The sequence below is a fragment of the Ipomoea triloba genome, chromosome 13, assembly GCF_003576645.1.
Source record: "Ipomoea triloba cultivar NCNSP0323 chromosome 13, ASM357664v1".
Classification (NCBI taxonomy): domain Eukaryota; kingdom Viridiplantae; phylum Streptophyta; class Magnoliopsida; order Solanales; family Convolvulaceae; genus Ipomoea; species Ipomoea triloba.
The window spans coordinates 27,546,109-27,566,719 of NC_044928.1; the positions used below are offsets into that span (position 1 = coordinate 27,546,109).

General features: G+C 37.8%; 5 protein-coding genes across 5 annotated transcripts; 3 read left to right on the forward strand and 2 right to left on the reverse strand.

Moving 5' to 3' along the window:
• The first annotated feature begins 1,632 nt into the window (after positions 1 to 1,632).
• LOC116003160 (CBL-interacting serine/threonine-protein kinase 1) lies at positions 1,633 to 7,179 on the forward strand. The gene is made up of 12 exons (XM_031243326.1): positions 1,633 to 2,059; positions 2,460 to 2,522; positions 4,681 to 4,752; positions 4,850 to 4,957; positions 5,122 to 5,202; positions 5,300 to 5,479; positions 5,561 to 5,785; positions 5,868 to 5,975; positions 6,075 to 6,191; positions 6,356 to 6,421; positions 6,516 to 6,590; positions 6,779 to 7,179. The coding sequence occupies exons 1-12, from the start codon at positions 1,829 to 1,831 to the stop codon at positions 6,902 to 6,904; spliced, it is 1,452 nt and encodes a 483-aa protein (XP_031099186.1). The 5' UTR covers positions 1,633 to 1,828; the 3' UTR covers positions 6,905 to 7,179.
• Positions 7,180 to 8,504: 1,325 nt separating this feature from the next.
• LOC116003161 (50S ribosomal protein L3-2, mitochondrial) lies at positions 8,505 to 12,286 on the forward strand. The gene is made up of 5 exons (XM_031243327.1): positions 8,505 to 8,996; positions 9,347 to 9,556; positions 9,922 to 10,026; positions 10,963 to 11,076; positions 11,812 to 12,286. Exons 1-5 carry the CDS (start codon positions 8,670 to 8,672, stop codon positions 11,983 to 11,985), a joined length of 930 nt encoding a protein of 309 aa, XP_031099187.1. The 5' UTR covers positions 8,505 to 8,669; the 3' UTR covers positions 11,986 to 12,286.
• Positions 12,287 to 12,398: 112 nt separating this feature from the next.
• Positions 12,399 to 14,712, reverse strand: LOC116001432 (probable pectinesterase/pectinesterase inhibitor 13). Its single transcript, XM_031241311.1, has one exon. The coding sequence runs from the start codon at positions 14,574 to 14,576 to the stop codon at positions 12,609 to 12,611; it is 1,968 nt and encodes a 655-aa protein (XP_031097171.1). The 5' UTR covers positions 14,577 to 14,712; the 3' UTR covers positions 12,399 to 12,608.
• Positions 14,713 to 15,540: 828 nt separating this feature from the next.
• Positions 15,541 to 17,847, forward strand: LOC116002152 (rRNA-processing protein fcf2-like). The gene is made up of 5 exons (XM_031242207.1): positions 15,541 to 15,851; positions 15,975 to 16,035; positions 17,016 to 17,093; positions 17,202 to 17,317; positions 17,500 to 17,847. The coding sequence occupies exons 1-5, from the start codon at positions 15,622 to 15,624 to the stop codon at positions 17,606 to 17,608; spliced, it is 594 nt and encodes a 197-aa protein (XP_031098067.1). The 5' UTR covers positions 15,541 to 15,621; the 3' UTR covers positions 17,609 to 17,847.
• A 132-nt stretch (positions 17,848 to 17,979) lies between these two features.
• On the reverse strand, positions 17,980 to 20,327 carry LOC116002151 (pyruvate dehydrogenase (acetyl-transferring) kinase, mitochondrial). Its single transcript, XM_031242206.1, has 6 exons — positions 20,076 to 20,327; positions 19,477 to 19,735; positions 19,169 to 19,349; positions 18,793 to 18,940; positions 18,426 to 18,648; positions 17,980 to 18,214 (listed from the first exon to the last, which is right to left on the reverse strand). Exons 1-6 carry the CDS (start codon positions 20,325 to 20,327, stop codon positions 18,156 to 18,158), a joined length of 1,122 nt encoding a protein of 373 aa, XP_031098066.1. The 3' UTR covers positions 17,980 to 18,155.
• Positions 20,328 to 20,611: the final 284 nt, after the last annotated feature.

A 20,611-nucleotide genomic window follows, 5' to 3' on the forward strand; every position in this document is an offset into this window, starting at 1 on the left:
ATCACAAAAAAAAAAAAAATCCTAAATGACCAAATTTAAGTTTTGCTTTAGAAAATTTATGTAACTAAATAAACCCTAAAATTGCATGACGAAAGCAAATAAAGGAATTTTGAGAAAACATATTTGATTGAGATTAACCTACTCGTTGATGTTATATATATATATATGATGTTATATATATATATATATATATATATATATAAAAGGATATTCAACACTTAGAGAATTAAATGAAGGCATATTCACCACTTATACCAAAAAATATCGGCCAACCATAAATAAATGTATTAAATGCACAATTATTATATTGGATAATGCTAATTTTGGATAAATTAAAGTTATTCACGGATAAACAATAAGGATGAAATATTCAAAATATAGGGATCAATTTTGGAGAGCTAGGAATGAGTTCATACTCCGGATAACATAAAATTTCCAAATTTTATACTCCGGATAACATAAATTTTTTGTTTTTATTGATTATATGTTCAATACTGATTAGGTTGCATTTTTTTTTTTCGGTTAGATTGCTACTTTCTATTTGTAATATTTATTTTGGCAACATATTTAGTTTAATGAATATTTAAAATTGTCATAGTGTTTTCTTTTTGTCATTTTCTTAGGCCATCTACTAAGATAACATACCAAGACTAATCTTATTTGTGTCGAGTGTTTAATTCTCTTTTTAAAAAAATATTTTTTTTAAAAAAAATTTCTTAGATCAAAAAATAAAATGGCCCGAAATAAATTTTAAGAAAAAAAAATTAAATTAGCCCGGATGGTTTTACGGCCAACGGGTAGTCGACGGCGAGCCAACACCACCATTATTAATACAAGAGAGATGTGAAGAGAATAAGTGTTTATTAATAAAAATCATATTCGTTTTATCTATTGGGATGGAATATTTATACATGCAACTGATGCAAGGGGACTTGGTTACTTAAACGGCAACTATTCTTAAGATATATTGCATTAGGAGACATTTACACTAAGAAATAAACAATAGAATCCTATCGCACAACGAATTAATACAAGATAATTGATTCCCCGCTTGAAATGGATTCATGGATCGTGATCCCCGTCTTAACCCACATCACGCCGTAGCCAAAGTCCAATGGTCCAACCAATTGCCGAGAGCGATATCCAATTGACTAGGCCTTAGTACTCTATCCATCAAGCCCCTTGAAGTTCAACGAGGCAATGAATAGTACAATATTTGTTGAATCAAATAGTATATTCGATGTTTAAAAAAAAAATTAGTATGTTCGATGAATTTAAAATATTAACTTTTTACACTCTTTTAAAAAATTAAATCTAAGTCGTGCACTCTTTAAAAAAAATTAAATCTAAGTCGTGAAAATAAATTGTAAAATTATTATTACTATAAATGAATATAACATTTACTTTATTTTTATGTTGTAAAAGTGTACTTATCATTTATTCATTTTCTATAATTATAATTATAATTACATTTATTTAAAGAGGTGGAATGGATAAAGGATGATTGGATGAAGGACTAACAAACGCGGGTTGCAACATGCAGAAAAAAATAGTCGAACCGGGTCCCGGATGGGACCCGGTCCACGTTACCCGCTTTCCCGCACGTTTATATATATAACGGGTTCAGATAGGTGAACCACTCTCGTATATCAGAAAAAACCAGACTGTCCGGCGAAGAGAGTTACAGTTGATCTTTTTCCGTCTCTCTCTCTCTCTCTCTCTCTAACATATATATCTTCCTGAAACAAATAAGCGGAGAGTGAGAGATTTGTAGCTCGGATTCTAGAAGGTTTTGGAGTGATCGGAGACCGGAATTCGCGGGGAGGGAATGGTGCTAGATGCTAAAGGTCTAGAGAGGCAGCCGGCGGCGAACGGTGGAGTGTCGCCTAAAGCGGCGCCGAGTAAAGGAATGCGATTGGGGAGGTACGAGCTGGGGAGGACTCTAGGTGAAGGAAACTTCGGAAAAGTCAAGTACGCGCGCCACGTCGACTCCGGCAGGTCCTTCGCCGTTAAAATCCTCGAGAAGAACCGCATCCTTGACCTACGCATAACCGATCAGGTTCCATTTCGATACCGATACGAAGATTATATGTTTTTGTCATTTTTTTAACGGAATTCATATGCGATAGAGATGAAATTGTGAGGTCGTGATTGGTGAAATGATTAATTAAGTTTATATTTGAACTAATGGTTCGTGCTAGTTTCCGAGATTTATGTTTCCCTCCGATTTAAGCAAGGATTAGCCCTTTCTTGTACATATGGTTCCCACTTGCTCATCGCATATACACTGTTGCTTTCCTTTAAATTCTTTTTCCTGTAAGCTATGCTTGCTTGATTCGGATTCGCATCAATGATCAAAGAATTCGGCTAATATTCCTTTCGTTTAGGCGAAAACTAGAAAATATTTAATGTAGTTTAAGAACTGTTAATTACAATTCCTTGTCTGCTTGTATCTGCAGATAAAGAGAGAGATCGGGACTTTGAAACTTCTCAAGCATCCAAATGTTGTCAGGTTGCACGAGGTAAATGTTTTTCTTAGAGCCATACTAATCTGTCTTTGCCCTGTTCTAGATAGGAATATTAGAGGCGTACACGCTAATGAAATATAAGAAATATATAAGAATGTTTAAAATTCATCTCTCTTTTATTCTACTTTTTCTTTTTGTTGTTTTTTCCTGTTACTTATAAGACAATTGTTTCCAGTTTCTACCCCAACTTTTCCACCACTTTTTGTATTGTTCTGCTTTATCTGAGCAGATTTTAAAACATATTCAGGTTTATGTGCCTCTTAAATTTTTAGAGTTGTGAAGTATTAGCAAGAATATTTGACTTTTGGAACTGCTATGGTTATTCTAACTCTATAAACTTTACATAGCTTATACATTTTCTACCACTCTGTGTGATGAAGTATACTAGGTGCTGTTTTCAAAAAAAAAAAAAAAAAAAAAAGTATACTAGGTGCTGTTTTCAAAAAAAAAAAAAACAGCTATAAATTGTCTTTCCAAAAAAAAAAAAACAGCTATAAATTGTCTTTCCAAAAAAAAAAAAACAGCTATAAATTGTCTTTCCAAAAAAAAAAAAACAGCTATAAATTGTCTTTCCAAAAAAAAAAAAACAGCTATAAATTGTCTTTCCAAAAAAAAAAAAACAGCTATAAATTGTCTTTCCAAAAAAAAAAAAACAGCTATAAATTGTCTTTCCAAAAAAAAAAAAACAGCTATAAATTGTCTTTCCAAAAAAAAAAAAACAGCTATAAATTGTCTTTCCAAAAAAAAAAAAACAGCTATAAATTGTCTTTCCAAAAAAAAAAAAACAGCTATAAATTGTCTTTCCAAAAAAAAAAAAACAGCTATAAATTGTCTTTCCAAAAAAAAAAAAACAGCTATAAATTGTCTTTCCAAAAAAAAAAAAACAGCTATAAATTGTCTTTCCAAAAAAAAAAAAACAGCTATAAATTGTCTTTCCAAAAAAAAAAAAACAGCTATAAATTGTCTTTCCAAAAAAAAAAAAACAGCTATAAATTGTCTTTCCAAAAAAAAAAAAACAGCTATAAATTGTCTTTCCAAAAAAAAAAAAACAGCTATAAATTGTCTTTCCAAAAAAAAAAAAACAGCTATAAATTGTCTTTCCAAAAAAAAAAAAACAGCTATAAATTGTCTTTCCAAAAAAAAAAAAACAGCTATAAATTGTCTTTCCAAAAAAAAAAAAACAGCTATAAATTGTCTTTCCAAAAAAAAAAAAACAGCTATAAATTGTCTTTCCAAAAAAAAAAAAACAGCTATAAATTGTCTTTCCAAAAAAAAAAAAACAGCTATAAATTGTCTTTCCAAAAAAAAAAAAACAGCTATAAATTGTCTTTCCAAAAAAAAAAAAACAGCTATAAATTGTCTTTCCAAAAAAAAAAAAACAGCTATAAATTGTCTTTCCAAAAAAAAAAAAACAGCTATAAATTGTCTTTCCAAAAAAAAAAAAACAGCTATAAATTGTCTTTCCAAAAAAAAAAAAACAGCTATAAATTGTCTTTCCAAAAAAAAAAAAACAGCTATAAATTGTAATATCACTATGAAAAAAAAAAAAAAAGTATACTAGGTGCTGTTTTCAAAAAAAAAAAAAAAAAAAAAAGTATACTAGGTGCTATTAATACTTCTACTTTATTAGTTAAGGATAAAGTTTTTGTTTTAGTTTCTTAAATATTAAAAAATCTGAAATTAATTTTATGGATATAATTTCCCTTTCTCAGATCTATTGGGTGGAATCCTACATATTTCAAACAATTATTTAAATCTAATTTTTTTCCAATTATTACCCATCTTTGGTCCCTGCTAGACTTCTACTTAGCAATTGATGCCAGAATTGCTGTTGGTCCCACCTCAGCTCTGATAGTGGAAGGTGGGCCATCTTGGCTCTTGCCATGAATGAACCAATCACTGAAAACATCACTTTGGTGATTGTATTCAATGGGATCTCCACAGATCCACCAGTTTTTTTTTTTTTTTTCATAGTGATATTACAATTTATAGCTGTTTTTTTTTTTTTGGAAAGACAATTTATAGCTGTTATGTCCTGTTATGGGGGACTAAGGCCATGTTGCGGCAAACCATGGGATTTTAACATAAGACCTTTGTGTGAAATTTTATCTGACCAAATGGCCTATTCTCACTCACATCAATGAATAACCAGGTCTTGGCAAGCAAAACCAAGATATGTATGGTCCTAGAATACGTCAATGGGGGAGAGTTGTTTGACAGAATTGTAAGTACATTGTTTTTTTCTACTAAGTTATAGTGAAGTAAATCTGAGATGTTCCTGTTCTTCTTGTGACTAATATTCTCTCTTCTGTTTGCCTTAGGTATCCAAAGGCAAACTGCCTGAGGTAGAAGGCAGGAAGCTCTTCCAGCAATTGATTGATGGTGTCAGCTACTGTCACAGCAAAGGAGTTTTCCACAGAGATCTTAAGGTATTACTTCGTTTTCTAATTGTAAAGCTTTGTTACTTTAGTACTTTACACAGTTCAGAAGAACTTCCAGATGATTTCATTGTTCACTTCTCATAATTCTTTACAATTTTCCTTCAAAGGATACCTATATATATTATTCTCTTGATTCCCTTATAAAAATGCAGCTAGAAAATGTGCTGGTTGATGAGAACGGGATCATTAAGGTTACAGATTTTGGCCTCAGTGCATTGCCTCAACATTTTAGGGTATTGTATATGAACTTTAGTCCAGTTTTTTCTTCTTCACTTGCCATTGTTTTTCCTCCATTAAGTTTGCTTACTTGTTTTCTGCATACAAGTATAGGATGATGGGTTGCTGCACACAACATGCGGAAGTCCCAACTATGTTGCGCCTGAAATTCTTTCAAACAGAGGATATGATGGTGCCACCTCAGATACCTGGTCAATCGGTGTCATCTTATATGTTATTCTTACAGGGTATTTACCCTTTGATGATAGAAATCTAGCAGTACTGTATCAAAAGGTTGGTACTATTATTTCACATAAAACATAATTAATTAAGATCTTCCAGGACCTTTACTAACTTTTGAGGGAAATCAATCAGATATTCAAGGGAGATGCTCATATACCAAAGTCACTATCTCCAGGGGCACGGGACCTCATAAAGAGGATACTTGATCCCAACCCTAGTACTCGTATTACAATTTCAGAGATCAAAGAACACCAGTGGTTTAAACCAGGCTACAATCCTGCAAATCCTGATGAAGAAGAAGAAGATGAGGATGATGATGCATATATAGATAATGAAATCCCAACTGTAAATGAAGCGGTATGAAATTGAACTTAGTTTATTCTTTATGTTGGTTTATATGATTTGTTACACATGACCACTGAAGTTTGTTTTCTTTCAGCCACTTGATGGAGAAAGAGATCCAGAATCACCACCAACACTTATTAATGCTTTTCAGCTGATAGGAATGTCTTCCTGTTTAGATCTTTCTGGATTTTTTGAGAAAGAGGTAAGAGTGATCCTAGGAAGACCAAAATCTTTAATTTTTGTGCTGTGGTATATGGGAACTTAGTTATAAAATGTGGGAACCTTGGTTGATTTGTTTCAGGATGTCTCCGAAAGGAAGATCAGATTTACATCTAACCTTTCTCCAAAGGAGTTGCTTGTGAGGATTGAAAATACAGTAATAAATATGGGATTCCAAGTCCAAAGAAAGAATGGAAAGGTTAGTAATTTTCTGCAGATATTCATTATACTTGTAGTGCTTGCATAACATTGTTTTTTCCCCCAAAAAAACTGATCCTCTTGTACTCCAATTTCAATATTCATATTTAGGACAAGCAACTTTCTTATTTTCTGCTAAACTGGTTTGTATCTGCATTTATTTAGCTGAAAGTGACCCAAAAGCAGCACAAAGTTCAAAAGTGCCCCGGAAGTCTCTCAGTAGCCGCAGAAGTAAGTAGAATTTGAGAAATTCATCTTAAATTATGGTTGATGCCTAACCTGCAAAATCATGACCGTAGTTTTCCCTTTACGCAAATCATGGCAGGTCTTTGAAATCAGCCCTTCCTTGTACGTTGTAGAGTTACGGAAATCCTATGGTGACACTGCCGTGTATAGACAGGTACTCCTTAACAACCTTTTCTTCCTTCACTTTCCAGCCGAGTGTTAGATGCCTTTTGTTCCTAAATCCTAACCACTGATATTTAACCCACAAACCTGATCCAAGTCCCTCATAAGCTCTATCATTATTTTTATTTTTATTTTCTCCTACCATGCACTTAGACACACAAATATTACATGGTCTTGCAGTTGTGTAAAAAGTTATCCAATGATTTGGGTGTCTCCCGTAGTCAAGAGCTCCTGACAACCGAGTTCTCTGAGTTTAGTACTCAATCAGACGATGCTGAGACAGCAACAGACTGCAGCGACAACTAAATAATTATTTTTTTTTTTCTTTTTGCAAATAGTTTTGTTAATCCAGAACAATATATATTTTTTTTATAGAAGTGTACAAATGGAAATATGGAATGGAGAGCATATATCCATCCAATTATTAGAAAATAGAGAGAAGAGAGCTTTGTATTTAGTTCATTTGATTTACCTATCTCTTGGTAACTTTTGCTACCAGTTGCCAATTGCATATCCAACTCTGTCATCAAACAATAAATTCAAGCCTGCTATGAATGAAAAGAAAGTATATATTGAGTATTTTTTCTTTTTGGTAATGAATGATATATTGCATTGTGGATTATTTGATATTTGAAGTATACATGTGAATTTTCCGAGAATTGCGCATAGATATCCTATGTTATGATTATCCACTTGGGGTGGCAAATGGCAATACAGTCGAATGTATGTCACTTCAAGTTTACAAAACAGCAGGGCCACTTTGATTCTCCAATATTTTATGCATTCATTACTCTAGATTCTTTGGTTTCCTAGTAAATTATCATTCCCTATTTTACTTCACGAGTATGTTTCACGCAATTGGCAAATCCGAATATGCAGGCTTGCTTGCCTTGGTAATATTGTCAATCAATTCCATAATGAGTGCTGTTTTAGATTCTCCACTTGAGCTCCCAGAATACGTTTGGTTTTTCCTCCGTAGTGGAGAGGGGCTAACAAATATACTCCGTAGTACTCTACTTTAGTTGTTTCAAAAATAGACAATTCATGTGTTGTTCAAATTGATGTGTTCACGGTTTGAATTTTATATTTTTAATGAAAAAGATTATAATAACAAATATTTTACAATGAATTACTCATTGTAATAAAACTCAATAATGCAGGAGACTAGGAGAGATGCCCTTTCACAAGCCATCAACCGATTCAAGGACAAACACCAACATACTAAAGCTCTAATCAAGCAATCTCAACAAGCCACGAATAACAATCTAGGTAATGGAATATTTTGATAATATGCTCGCAGTCGCAGGGATAGTTGAATTGGCCGGATCTGCCCGACGACAATCGCTAGGGCCAGAGATGAAAAGCTTAGAATTGAAAGTGAATTGAAGTTTATAACACATTTATTTATTACAGAAGCCTCGGGGAATAAATAAAAATTTTATCATTATATCTAAACGTTCCAGAAACAAGTTTGAGCTACATTTTATTGTTAGCAGAACCAAAAGCTAAATTCAAACTATCTTATTATAAATGCTCTTAAATCTAAACAAAATCATAAAAATGTTGAATTATACAATTCTGCTCATTTTTTGAAAAATGAACGAAGCACAACAAAAAAATTTCTAAAATACAACCAAACACTAAAAAAAAAAATATTTTTTGAAAAATAAACCAGCACAAATTATATATATATATATATATATATATATATATATATATATATTTTAAAGAAGTCATATTTTTAGTTCCCAGAATAGAGAATGAACCAGTCAAGAAAAAATAAAAATAAAAATAAAACCCAGTCAAGGACATACTCGTAAATGATAGTCACGTGGCATCACACGATGTAGGTTGCACGGTAACACGCAAGAGCAGCGCAACACACAATCATCTGTCCAAAACCCTACACCCTTCGCCTTTGTCACTCCCGCCCGCTTCCCCTTTGCTCTGCGCATCGCCATTTCCCAGCAATACTACCTTCGCATTTGATTGTACCATGAATCTACTGCACCTCCTATAATACTGCCGCCGCCTATACAGTCGGAAAAGAACACAATCGACTATCTCTCTAATGTCGGCGGCTTCGAGAGGAGGGCTCCTTTCTCGTCTCCGGCTGCTCTCGATCGGTCATAGGGCGGCCGCTACACGTCCGCAGCAGCCGTGGAGAGCATTGAGCACCGATGCTGTCGAGGCGGAGGTATCCGATCGGATTATCGAGGCAAAGCCGCGAGTCATGACTCACCAATCCAAACGCACCGGCGCCATCGCCATCAAATGTGGAATGACCGCTCTCTGGGATAAATGGGGCGCTCGTGTTCCCATCTCTGTTCTCTGGCTGGATGATAACATTGTTTCGCAGGTGAAAACGCCCGAAAAGGAAGGCATCTCAGCTCTCCAGGTTCGCTTCGCGATAATACTCTTTTAATATTTGATATTTGAACTGATCGAGCTTATGATGAAGTATAGTATGTATAAGAAGGTAGAAAATTTGTTATTTTCCTACTTGTTTTCAAGTATCTTGTCTAGCAATTAGAATGAAATAATACTGCAAATTAAGCACATTTCATTCTACTCTTTGTGCTTTGTGCTTAGTAGGATACTACATTGAAACTGGAAAAAAAAAAAAAAAGAAAGAAAGAAAGAAAGAAAGAAAGAAAGAAGCACATTCCATGCCATGTAGAAACTGGGTTAAGTTGCATTTGGTTAAATATGTTGATTGCTCACATTCTAATGCATTGCCTTAACTAGATTGGATGCAGCCACAAGAAGGAGAAGCATTTGACCAAGCCTGAAGTAGGTCACTTTAGAGCTCAAGGGGTGCCCATGAAAAGGAAGTTAAGGGAATTCCCTGTTACTGAGGATGGCCTTCTTCCCGTAGGGACTTCCATTGATGTCCGCCATTTTGTTCCTGGTCAGTATGTTGATGTCACTGGCATTACGAGAGGCAAAGGTTTCCAGGTAAATGGCCATCTTTTATCTGTCTGTTGCACTTGGCATTTATTAAGATTGTTTTCCTCTCTTTGAAAGCAAGATTGAAGCTAAGCTTACTCATTCTTTTGGTATATCGCATATGTGGCATTTCAAGCTGTTTTTGCCTGTTATTTGCTCTGGAATAGTACTACTATTTCTTGCTTGCATTTTGATATGCTTACGGATACTGGCTATTAGTATGCCTTCTTATTTTTCTAAGGACTCTTTGCCCTTGTGATCTGCATAAATGATCTTTGGATCACTATATATTTGTTCAGAACAAGTGTTTATTATATTCTTCAGGAGGATCAGACCTGTTAAAATGAAATTTCTTTTATATGCTCTATATTTAGGGTGGGATGAAAAGACACGGGTTCAAGGGTATGCCTGCATCTCATGGTGCATCATTATCCCATCGGAGTATAGGGTCTACTGGTCAGAGAGATGCTCCTGGAAAGGTCAGTCACCTTTGTTTACATTAAACCTTTCATTTTAGCTTTTACAGTTGTGCACACAGACATATATAGTTATATAGACATATATTCATGTACTGGAACTGTGTTTCGTGATTTCTGGATAGTATTTGAATATCACATTATTTAACTTTTTTCCCATCCTTGAGGGCAATTTATAAAATCCTAAGTTCAAGTGACATTTTTGGATTTAGAGTTACTACCCTACCCACGCTTTCATATTTAGTCAATTTATATACCAATTGGGTGTTATCAATACTGTTGAGGGATTTTTTAATGTTATGCCTCCATATTACTTCCTTTTTTTTTTTTTTTTTTTTTTTCCAAATATAAGTGGTAAGTGATGACTTCATAGAAGCCTACACCTGGATTATGCCCTCACTGCATTAGCACAAAAAGGTGTTTGGAGGTACCTTAATGAGCAATTTTTAGTTGTAAAAGGTGCTTGCCAATAGTTATCTGAATTAGGTATGGATCAATGAGTGGCATAGGTTGAACAAAAAGGGTCATTTCCTACAAGAAAGCAAAATAATCAACCTCCTCCTGTTGCCCTTGCCTATTGTGTGTATCTAGAATTGAGGATAGAGGAAGAGTGAGGGAGGGAGGGTGAGAGACTTTGGAACCTGGGACTTCAATTCTCTCTCTCCCTAGTGAAAAGAGCTGATACTCTAAGCAGACTTTTTGGTTAGTATTGCAAGGCCATGTTGGTCTAAGTCATTGGCTACTTTAGGAGCAGCTGGTCTGTTGGCATTTAGGAGTTTAGGACATAAGACCTCCATTAGATAAAAGCTCATAATAATGAACTTTTGCGTAACATTGTTGAATAGTCTGCTATTTGAATATTCTAGTTCTTCAGACCTTTGGTTCGGATATAGTTTTACTGTGCAATGTGCTTACTTTTGCCATTTCTTTTCTCAACAGGTATTCAAAGGCAAAAAGATGCCTGGGAGAATGGGTGGAGTGCAAAGAACAGTGAAAAATGTTTGGGTTTACAAAATTGATCCTGCAAGAAACTTGATGTGGGTGAAAGGCCAAGTATGTTTTTCTACATCTTCAATCCTTTATAAAAGTCTTCAGAACCTAACTTGTTCATTTCTCCTGCATACTTGTATTGATACTAAATATGATTGATTTTGCACCCCTTTATTATGAATTCTAACCTGCCATGAAAGCTCTCCACACCGACAGAGTGAACTAAACGTTTTCCCTTCCCTCTGCCTGTGCTAAAAATCTTCCTAATTCCCAACAGCCCTACCTCTGAAACCTATTTAAGTCTTCTCTTTCTCTAGCCCCTAACCAGCTCACATTTTCTCTGATCACAAGTAATTCCCTCTCAAGGATTACCACAGCTGCCCCTTTCCCTGTTTGTGCTCCCCCTTTTTCAATTCTACTAGGCAGTGCCACTCCAAAGTGCCATTGAAGTAAATACTTCTGGACAACATAATGCAGATAGTAAACCCCTGAATAGGCATATTTTGAATTTTTGATAATCAATTATAAATTATGGCAGTGCATTATGAACCATGAGATCTTGATCTCTCAATGGTGATATATTTTTAGATGTCAGTTCAGGAAATAGATACCACACTGATCTTCAAAATACAATAGAAGTACTTCTTTGATTATTCCTGAAAACTGTTTTATGGGAAATTCCCAAAAGTTCTAAGTGCGCCTTGAAAAAACAAAACAATTGACACTGATGCCAAAAATGCCTTTTATTTTGGAGTTCTTATCTGGACAATTTTCAGATTTGTTACTTAATGTTTTCAGGTTCCAGGTGCTGAAGGGAACTTTGTTTTTATAAAGGATTCGGTTTTCAAGAAACCAGATACATCCATTCTTCCCTTCCCTACTTACTTTACCCCAGAAGATGAAAATCCTGAAGATTTGGAACCATTGATCGCCGACCTTGGTGATGCGGATCCATTCATGGCTGCCGATTGATTGGGAAATTTTTGGCTTTGTTTCTTTTGGGGTTAAAATAGGAGGCTGAAGTGGTTGTTACTGTGATACTTTTGTTTCTAATTTGACATATAGAGATTGGTTGATTTATAATAGCTCATAAAAATACATGAGGTGATTAGCCATTACTTCTTTTCTTTTATAACAATGGGTTAGAGTGGCTATTGCTGAAAATGTTAGTTCTTTCTTTTTGTTGTCCAAAATCAGGGCTTAATTTATCAATTAGAAACTGAATTCTTGCAGTCATGTTTAATTTGTGTAAGGAATTGTGTTTATATTGCTCCTTTTCCCCAGTGATAGCAGTTCCCCCTATTTCTTAACAAGGGAGAATTATACTTTCATTCCTTAATTTTTGCCAGTTATGCAATTTAGTCCTTAGGTTTTATCAACAAATGTTTGAAAGATGATAACAAACTGCACAGTCGATTTTATTTCAGGAAACTATATTACTATATTACAACAACCAAAGGCAACACTAGTCAACAACATCGGACAACTCATTGTCTGTCGTCTCAGATGTCGGAGAAACATACATACATACATTATACATACATTCATATTCTATAGTCGTCTATCTATACTAGTCATGAAACTTAGCTTAATTTTTACTTGGCGGCTTTCAGGCCGACGAAGAATGGCGCTCCGGTGGCCGGAAGCCACTCGCTTCCTTGAATAAATGGATCAACGGTGAACTTCATAGCTTCCTTGGAGTTCCTCAGCACGTGATACCCCTTCCAATTCACCCTCCTCGACGTATCCGCCGCCGGGCCGCGGTTCCTGTACTCCGCATAATACAGAGTATCAAGCCCTAGGGTTCCGGTCCACGGCATCCACCCTTCCGGATCGATGAAATCCCCGATCGTAGACTCCATTATCACCGTTCTCGAGTACGGCTTCCACGGCCTCCCCAGGTACGACTTAATCTGCGCCTTCTTCGCAATCAGACCGTCCTCCGCCACGAACTGGCAGTTCTGGATCACCAGCCCCGTCGGCTCCGCGAAATGCGTCCGTCCGTGCGCCGTCACGATGTTCTTCTGATTGTCCATCGGCTTCCGCACCACGATCGTGCAGTCCTGGAACACCGCCGCCGCGTCGCCGAAGATGAAATCGATCGTGCCGGAGATGACGCAGTTGCTGTAGAATTGGCGGTGCGTGTGCGCGTATAAAGTGTCCTGGTAACCGTCCATTCTGCAGTTGTAGAACGCCGACATGTCCGATTGGACTCGCAGCGCCACCGCCTGATGCCCCTCCGGCCCCGCCGTGTTCTCGAATCCCATGGATTTGCAGATGAAGCCGTTACCCACCACCGAAAAAGGCGCGGTTCGGAACGTGGATACGCCATCTCGGAAGCACTTTTTGCCCGTTATAACCGTCTTGCGGGGCCCATCTCCGTACATGAAGAGATTAATTTGTTTCTTTTGGACAAGAATGTCTTCGTTATAAACTCCGGCTTTTACGTAGATGACGTGTCTCGTGGAATTATCGTTCTTCTTGGGTTTATACGCGGCCAGAGCGTCGGTTATGGTGGTGAATTGTCCGCTGCCGTCTTTCGCCACCACCGCGTTCGGTCGCAGCTCTACGCCGCCGCGGCCGGGTCCTCCTCCCTGCTTTGACATTAATAATCTCCGGTCGGCTCTCGGCATCCACATCGGGAACTGTTGGCCGCCGCCGCCGCCACCCATTCCACCAAACCCTCCATGGCCGCCGCCGCCCCCCATTCCACCGAACCCTCCATGGCCGCCGCCGCCGCCCATTCCACCAAACCCTCCATGACCGCCGCCGCCGCCTCCACCCATTCCACCGAAACCTCCATGGCCGCCGCCGCCCATGTGTGCTCCGAAGCCTACCCCGCCGGAGGCGCCCATGTTCGCATGGCCGTGGCCGTGGCCGTGGATTTTTAATCCGGCGAGGATCTGCGGGATAACGGTGACGACGGAGAGCGCCTGACCGGCGTGCAGAGTGGAAGCTTTAAGGAAATTATGAATGTTGGATTGAAGATTCGGATTACTGAATCCATCAATGCAAGTATTGGAGTAAGTGAGAACGGCGCTAAGCCAATTTTTGAGATCAACTAATATCTGCATCAGTAACTTGATCGGACAATCGCTGACGGACGACAAGGATTCCTGAAGCTCATCAATGGCGTCATTCAACAGCTCCTTACAATCATCCACCGCCATTTTATTCAACGAATCGTCCGCCTGTTTCGCCATCTCCGCCACATTGTTTATCGCTCCCCTAAACTGCTCCGCAGAGACGCGCATAAACGACAGGATATAATCCTTCGGCCTGGGGAGTTTAATCGCCGCTTGAACGATATCCCTACTGTGCTTATGGAACCCTAAAGGATCCAAAAGATTAAACCCTACCACAGGAAGTCCTCTCTGAGTGCCGCCGGCGCCGCCTGTAAAGCCGGACAGAAGCTTTGTGCTCGTCGTCAGGTCAACGTTTTCGGTTTTGTTTTCGCTTTCGCTTTCACCGCCCTCGGCGGTAGGGGCGTCGGCCATGGCCATGGAAGCGCCAATTGCGATGCATACAAGGAAGAGAAGACTAGCATATTTGCCACCCTGCATGTTTATTAGGTAATGTTTTGGGATTATTAATTAGGTTTGATGATTGAGGATTGGGTTGGTGGGATTGTCTTATAAGGATGTTTTGATGGATCTCCTTTAAGGTAGGAATTCTAATTGAGGTCAATACTAATTGAGGTATTAGCACCAACTGTGTTCTTTTGTGGACTTGAGAATTGAGATGATGAGAACATTATATTGGCAATCTAGCATCTAGGTTGCATGGGAACGGAAAACACGGTAATGTCAATAATGTTAGCATGGGCAGCTTAATTGGTCACAGGATCAAATTTGGGAGAGAAAATCATGAATCGAGTCTCACTGACGGTAGTGGACAATATTGTTTTATTAATTTTCTTTAAACTGACATAATTCAAAAAAATCCTCGCAGGAATTCCCCACCCCCAGAGAACGGGACAGGGAATGGGGAGGAATTTCGGGGACGGGGACCCCATTTTTCAGTCCCACCCCACTCCGTTGCCATCTCTACTCCAAAGTTATTCTACAACATAGTTGGCATGGTTTCCTAACAAAGTCCTAATGTAAGGTGCAAGATTCGAATCCACAAAAAAAATGATGTATAAAAAATTTGCTTTGTTAAGGATACAAGACCTGTAAATTAATTGAGACATTATTCATAATATACCTCTCCTACCGATCTTTAGGGCAAGGTACATGAGTTTAAAGTTCAAAACTTATTATTATTGAACTCAACACCTCTACTTGATATACTCTAATCTCCTACAAACTCAAAGAAAAAAAAAAAAAAGAATTCCATTCCCAAACATTATACTAAAATCATTATTCAAAAATAATTGATAGACTAAAACTAAACCGGACAATGGCCTATAACTCAACGAATGAACAAAATATGTCATTATTTTTCCTAAAATAAATAAGTAAATAAGGGTAGAAATGTATTTTTCACTAGGCCCAAAGCAGCAGCAGAAGTGTAGCACAAAATCCTTTTGGGGCAAAGCCCTACATTTGGGCGCATAAGAAAATCAATTCTCTTTCCCTTCTCCCCAAAGCTCTCTCGAGATCTCCCATGGCGGAACCAAACCCTATCATCGGCCTTACGTGGGAACCGAAGCTACCTGGCCTTCCAGCATCCGCCGCCAAACCGAAGCCGCATCATTCCCAGTCTCCTGAAACCAGCTCCGCCCTCTACAGGCCACGTTCAGAACTCATCGACGGCCTCTATGTGCCGCCCAGTGATCCCAAAAAGCTCAAAAAGTTACTCCGGAAAGAGGTCAAAGACACTGCCGGCAAGAATTGGTATTCCCCTTCCCTTTCCCCCCTACTTTCTCGCTTAGCTCATCTCATTCATGGACTACTAATTATGATTAGGAATAGTCTGAAAGTTCTCCTTAATTAATGCTGGTTTCGCTTTTGCAATAGGTTTGACATGCCTGCCCCGAACATTACTCCGGAGCTCAAGAAGGATCTCCAACTCTTGAAGGTGCCATATTTTTTCTCTGTTTGTTTATTTAATACAGAATGCATTTGATTTGATGGCTATCTTCATGGTATATTTGTGCTATGATGAATTTTGCTCTTTTCTGATAGGATTACTTAGTAAAATATTTTCAGGCATGAGAGTGTAGATTCTATTGGAGTGCCAATAATTAGGGATTGTGCCTTTTGGCTCAAATTTGGTTAAAGTATTAATACACTAATGTAAATTGTTGTGTTGGGAGGTGTTTGCAATGATTAAAAGAATAATTCATACATTCATTGTTTTGAATGCTAAATTGCATAGCAAAATCCTTTATACATAGGGATCTGATCAAACTTCCTTTCATTTTTCCATTTATCTAACTTCTATTTTGTGTTTGATTCCCTTTCTTCCCGTCCGTCTATATGTCTGTGTGTAATGAGATGTAAAATTAGGCGAATTTTATTGTTGTGTAGTATTGGAGCACTGCTGTGAAAATTGCACTTTGGTAGATAATCCATTGGCATATTACAAATGAAAGTAAATTATTGTCAAGAATGAAATCTGTACCATATTGCTGGAGTTAGAACTACAGTAAACAAATTGACAAATGTATTCAGCATTTGAAGTCCATTGGCTTGTATAGAAGTGTTGAGTGAAATTGAGTTTAGCATTTTGGTCATGTGGTGTGGCTTGTTTAATCAATTTGATTTGCTTAAACAGCTTGTTTGATCAATTTACTTGTACAGTAATGGATATAACTATGTTTGAGACACATTATCACGAGCAATCTAATAGATAGTATTCTTACCAAATTGTTTCTGAACTCCTGTCTGAGCAGTGAGTACTATAGCCTATAGGGAAACCTCTTGCAAATGTGTGGGTATTGTGTCCCCATCATGGGAAAGGGCTTGTTTCACAAACTTTTATAATAATTGATTATTTCAATTTTTGGAAGATTACTTGGATGATATTTTGAGCTATGATACTTTCTGTGGTTTCAGATGAGGGATGCTTTTGACCCGAAGAGACACTATAAGAAAGGTGATTCAAAATCAAAGACGCTTCCCAAGTATTTCCAGGCAAGTGAATGGTTAACGATGCACTCTATATTACCATGCAGATTCTTTATCTTTTGATGTGGTTGATTTTGGATGTTACAAATAAACAAGTTGTGTTTGTTGAATCAGGTGGGCGTTGTGATCGAACCAGCTTCAGAATTCTATTCTAGTAGACTTTCTAAGAAGGAGAGAAAGGCAACTCTCGCAGAAGAACTAATTTCTGATACAAACCTTGTCGAATATAGGTAAGTCGAAAAACTGTGTCAAAAGGAATGATAACAAACAAGGAGCTCTCAAACCTAAATCTGGGATGCTCTCAACTTGCTAGAACAATTGATTAGATGAATTAAGGCACTTAATATTGGTTTCAGTTCAAACTAGACGACATGCTATAAGTACTAATGCGTTTAAATGTCCTTGTCCTCAGGAAACGCAAGGTCCGGGAGATTGAAGAACAAAAGCGGCCAGGTGGAGTAGATAAGTGGAAGATAAGAGGCCAACAGTCCAGGAAACGCGCAAAGCATAGACGACACTGATTGTTACATCCATTGCAAAGCAAAACATCAATGTTCTTTGATTCAGGCCCCTCACGTTGTCAAACCGCCTTGGCACTGAATCCTCATAGCTTTGATAGATATGGGGAGGAATCTCTAGCACCATAGTGGCTCAACAATGTGTCTTATGATATATGTATTTGCCTTCACATGAAACAGTCAAAAATTTTGTGTACTAATGCTACATTTTTCTTAAAAAAAGCTTGTAGTCCATTTTTTAAGGTCGGTGCTTTTCGTAATAGGTACTGACAACTTGACATACCTAGTTGTAATAGATATATCTTGCATGATTTTCAAGTATGATACCTGTAACCTGATTGTAACAAATATGGACAACAAATTATACTCCGTAGTAGGCATAATTGTGAAGTTGAATATAAGCAGCAATTCATACAACAATGAGAAATTGACAATTACAACATTAGAGTTTCCCATGTGAACAAGGGTTGCAACTTGGTGTCTTAAATAACATATTTACAGCACTTAAATTATGCTAAAAATCCCAGTGTCAGCAGTAGCAGTAGTACTCTCAAGGCAATGGCTCCTGTGAGTCTCCAAGCCGTGACAAGTGAAGATAAGCATCTGTCCCTGCAAAATATGTTCAGTTTTAAAGCAAAATCCAAAATCAGGTGAAGTGTATTAATGTCGATTAGGCAAAATGTTTGAACACAAACAACTTCATGCTAGTCTAACTATTCTTTGGACAATAAGAATGTCACCATATCATTTTATAACACAATTAGTTATGCTAAAGTCGGTGGTGAAATGAATGAGATGCGTGGTGTTAAAGCGTGCGTACCATATCCTTCCATGGAGATAATTTGCAGGTCTCCCCCGAAGTAGCGAGCATACAAGCGACTTATTGGCAACCCATACCCATAACCAGCCAACGGGGACAGAGTTGCCAGCTCAGTAGTACCGAGGTCTGATAGCTCATCCAATGGGTTCCTTGCAGTGCTGTAGAGATACGTAAAGATTTTAGGAAGGCCACTTCTTGGTATTCCACCACCTTCATCGGAAACCTATGAGGAAAAAAGATTAATGCAATTCACCTCCTCCGTAGTTACTAGACATTCTTTTGTAAACAACAATCAATGGAGTAAACTGATGTCTCCATATCAAAGTCTCGCAATGAATTGTTTGAAATATATTAAAAGGGAACCTGCCTTAATCGTAACATCTTCCAAACCATCAGCTACTATTATGCGGACAGGAGGTGCAACCTTGTCCGAGTCCATGTATCGCTCTTGGACAGCACGCAAGGAGTTCTTAACCAATTCAAACACCATCAATTGTAGATGTGTTGGGACATACCTATTATGAAAACCAAAAACAATGTAATGCAAAAGAGATGAGACTTTCTGTGACTTCTTTCCCTGTGTCATTCGTAAAGCTATCTTTAGAACCCGAATAAAATTATGACAGATTATGATTACAAGATTAATACAAAGGAACAAAACACAAGTTACCAAGGAGAGTTAAAAGTTAAAACAATGAACTCTAAGAATGAAAATGAAGAAATATCACAAAAAATTGCCTTACGGGAAAGTAAAATTGGGATCTCCATAAATGCTAACTTCAGGTGCACTGCCATACTCTCGGAAGCAAATACAACGGGCATCTTCACTGGCATTTTGTGCAACCTCAACAGGTGACATTTTCGTATGTATATACCCAATACAGTCAGGAAGAGGATTGGGATCATGCAAGGCCACATGCTGCCCTGAGATTGGCAGAAATAAGAAACAGGCCCGTAATTTTAGCAAAATTAAGAACTCTGGCATGAAAACTCACTTGAGTTAAGTATAAAAGAATACAAAGCAGACATAATGAGACACAACTAAACTAACCAATAAGCATTCGAATCCCAATTCTTGACATGTAGAAGCGGTCGAGGAACTGGTGAATTTCGCCGAGGTCCTGATACCCAACCTTAGGATTCAGATCTTTCTTGAGCTGTTGAACTCCCAAAGCCATCATAGGAACAACATTGTTGTGCCTCACCTTGATCATCTTAATCATTTGCGTGAACTCCCTCTCATCATTTATATTCTTTATGTCAGGGAAGGATCTAAGGTCACGAAAAGACTCCAAATACCAATCTCGCACCTAAGAAATAAGAGAAACCAACACAGAATCTAAGTAATAAATATTTAAATGCTCTGTTCCGTCTTTGGTCTTTGGGCTTTTTAACAAACAGGTAGAATGTACTCCGTACTACTTTTTTCCTCAAAAAACAACAATGAAGCCCAAAAAGCAGCCATTACTAGAGCGTGAAAGAATCATGCTGAAAAAAATTGAAAATTACCCAAAAAGGAACGACAAGACAAGACAAGAAACGAGTGATTAAAGTAAAGTGGAGGTTACTTAGCATGTCTACCCTGTTAAGGAAGCAAAATTAGAGCAAATTAATTGGAATTGAAGAGGAAGAAAGCGCGGAATTGCATACCTTGAGCACAGCGGGCTTGAGAGAGAGGCCGTAGGGGAGGTTTTGTAGGTCAATAGCACGGCGCGCAATCCGAATAGGGAGCTCTTTGTGGAGGAACTGAGAGGAGATCAACAAATTCCGGTCCGTGGGCCTCGACCCGAACTCCATCATGTACCTCAGACTCACCCCCGTCTGCTTCATGCCGCCCCATCGCTGCACCTCCTCCATCAGCCCCTTGCAGATCACCGATTCGTGCACCTTCTTAGCCGCCATAGAAAGATTATTAGAAGAAGCTCGTCGCAATTCTCCGGCGTGGTAGGTCTAGGGCCTGTCTGTGTAAAGTTCAAGTGGAGAAGAGAGCGCCGCCGCGACGGAGAAGCGGAAGCGCCGCCGCTTTCATTTCCTCCGCTGCGCTGCAAATTGGAGTGAAACACTGAAATTGGCAGTGGAAATACACGATGAATACTATGAAATGTTATGCGCAACTGTTATCCACATTTCCCTTCAACGAAATAATTTCTTGTTTCACTGTAGATTATTTGTAAGTATTGGAGCCA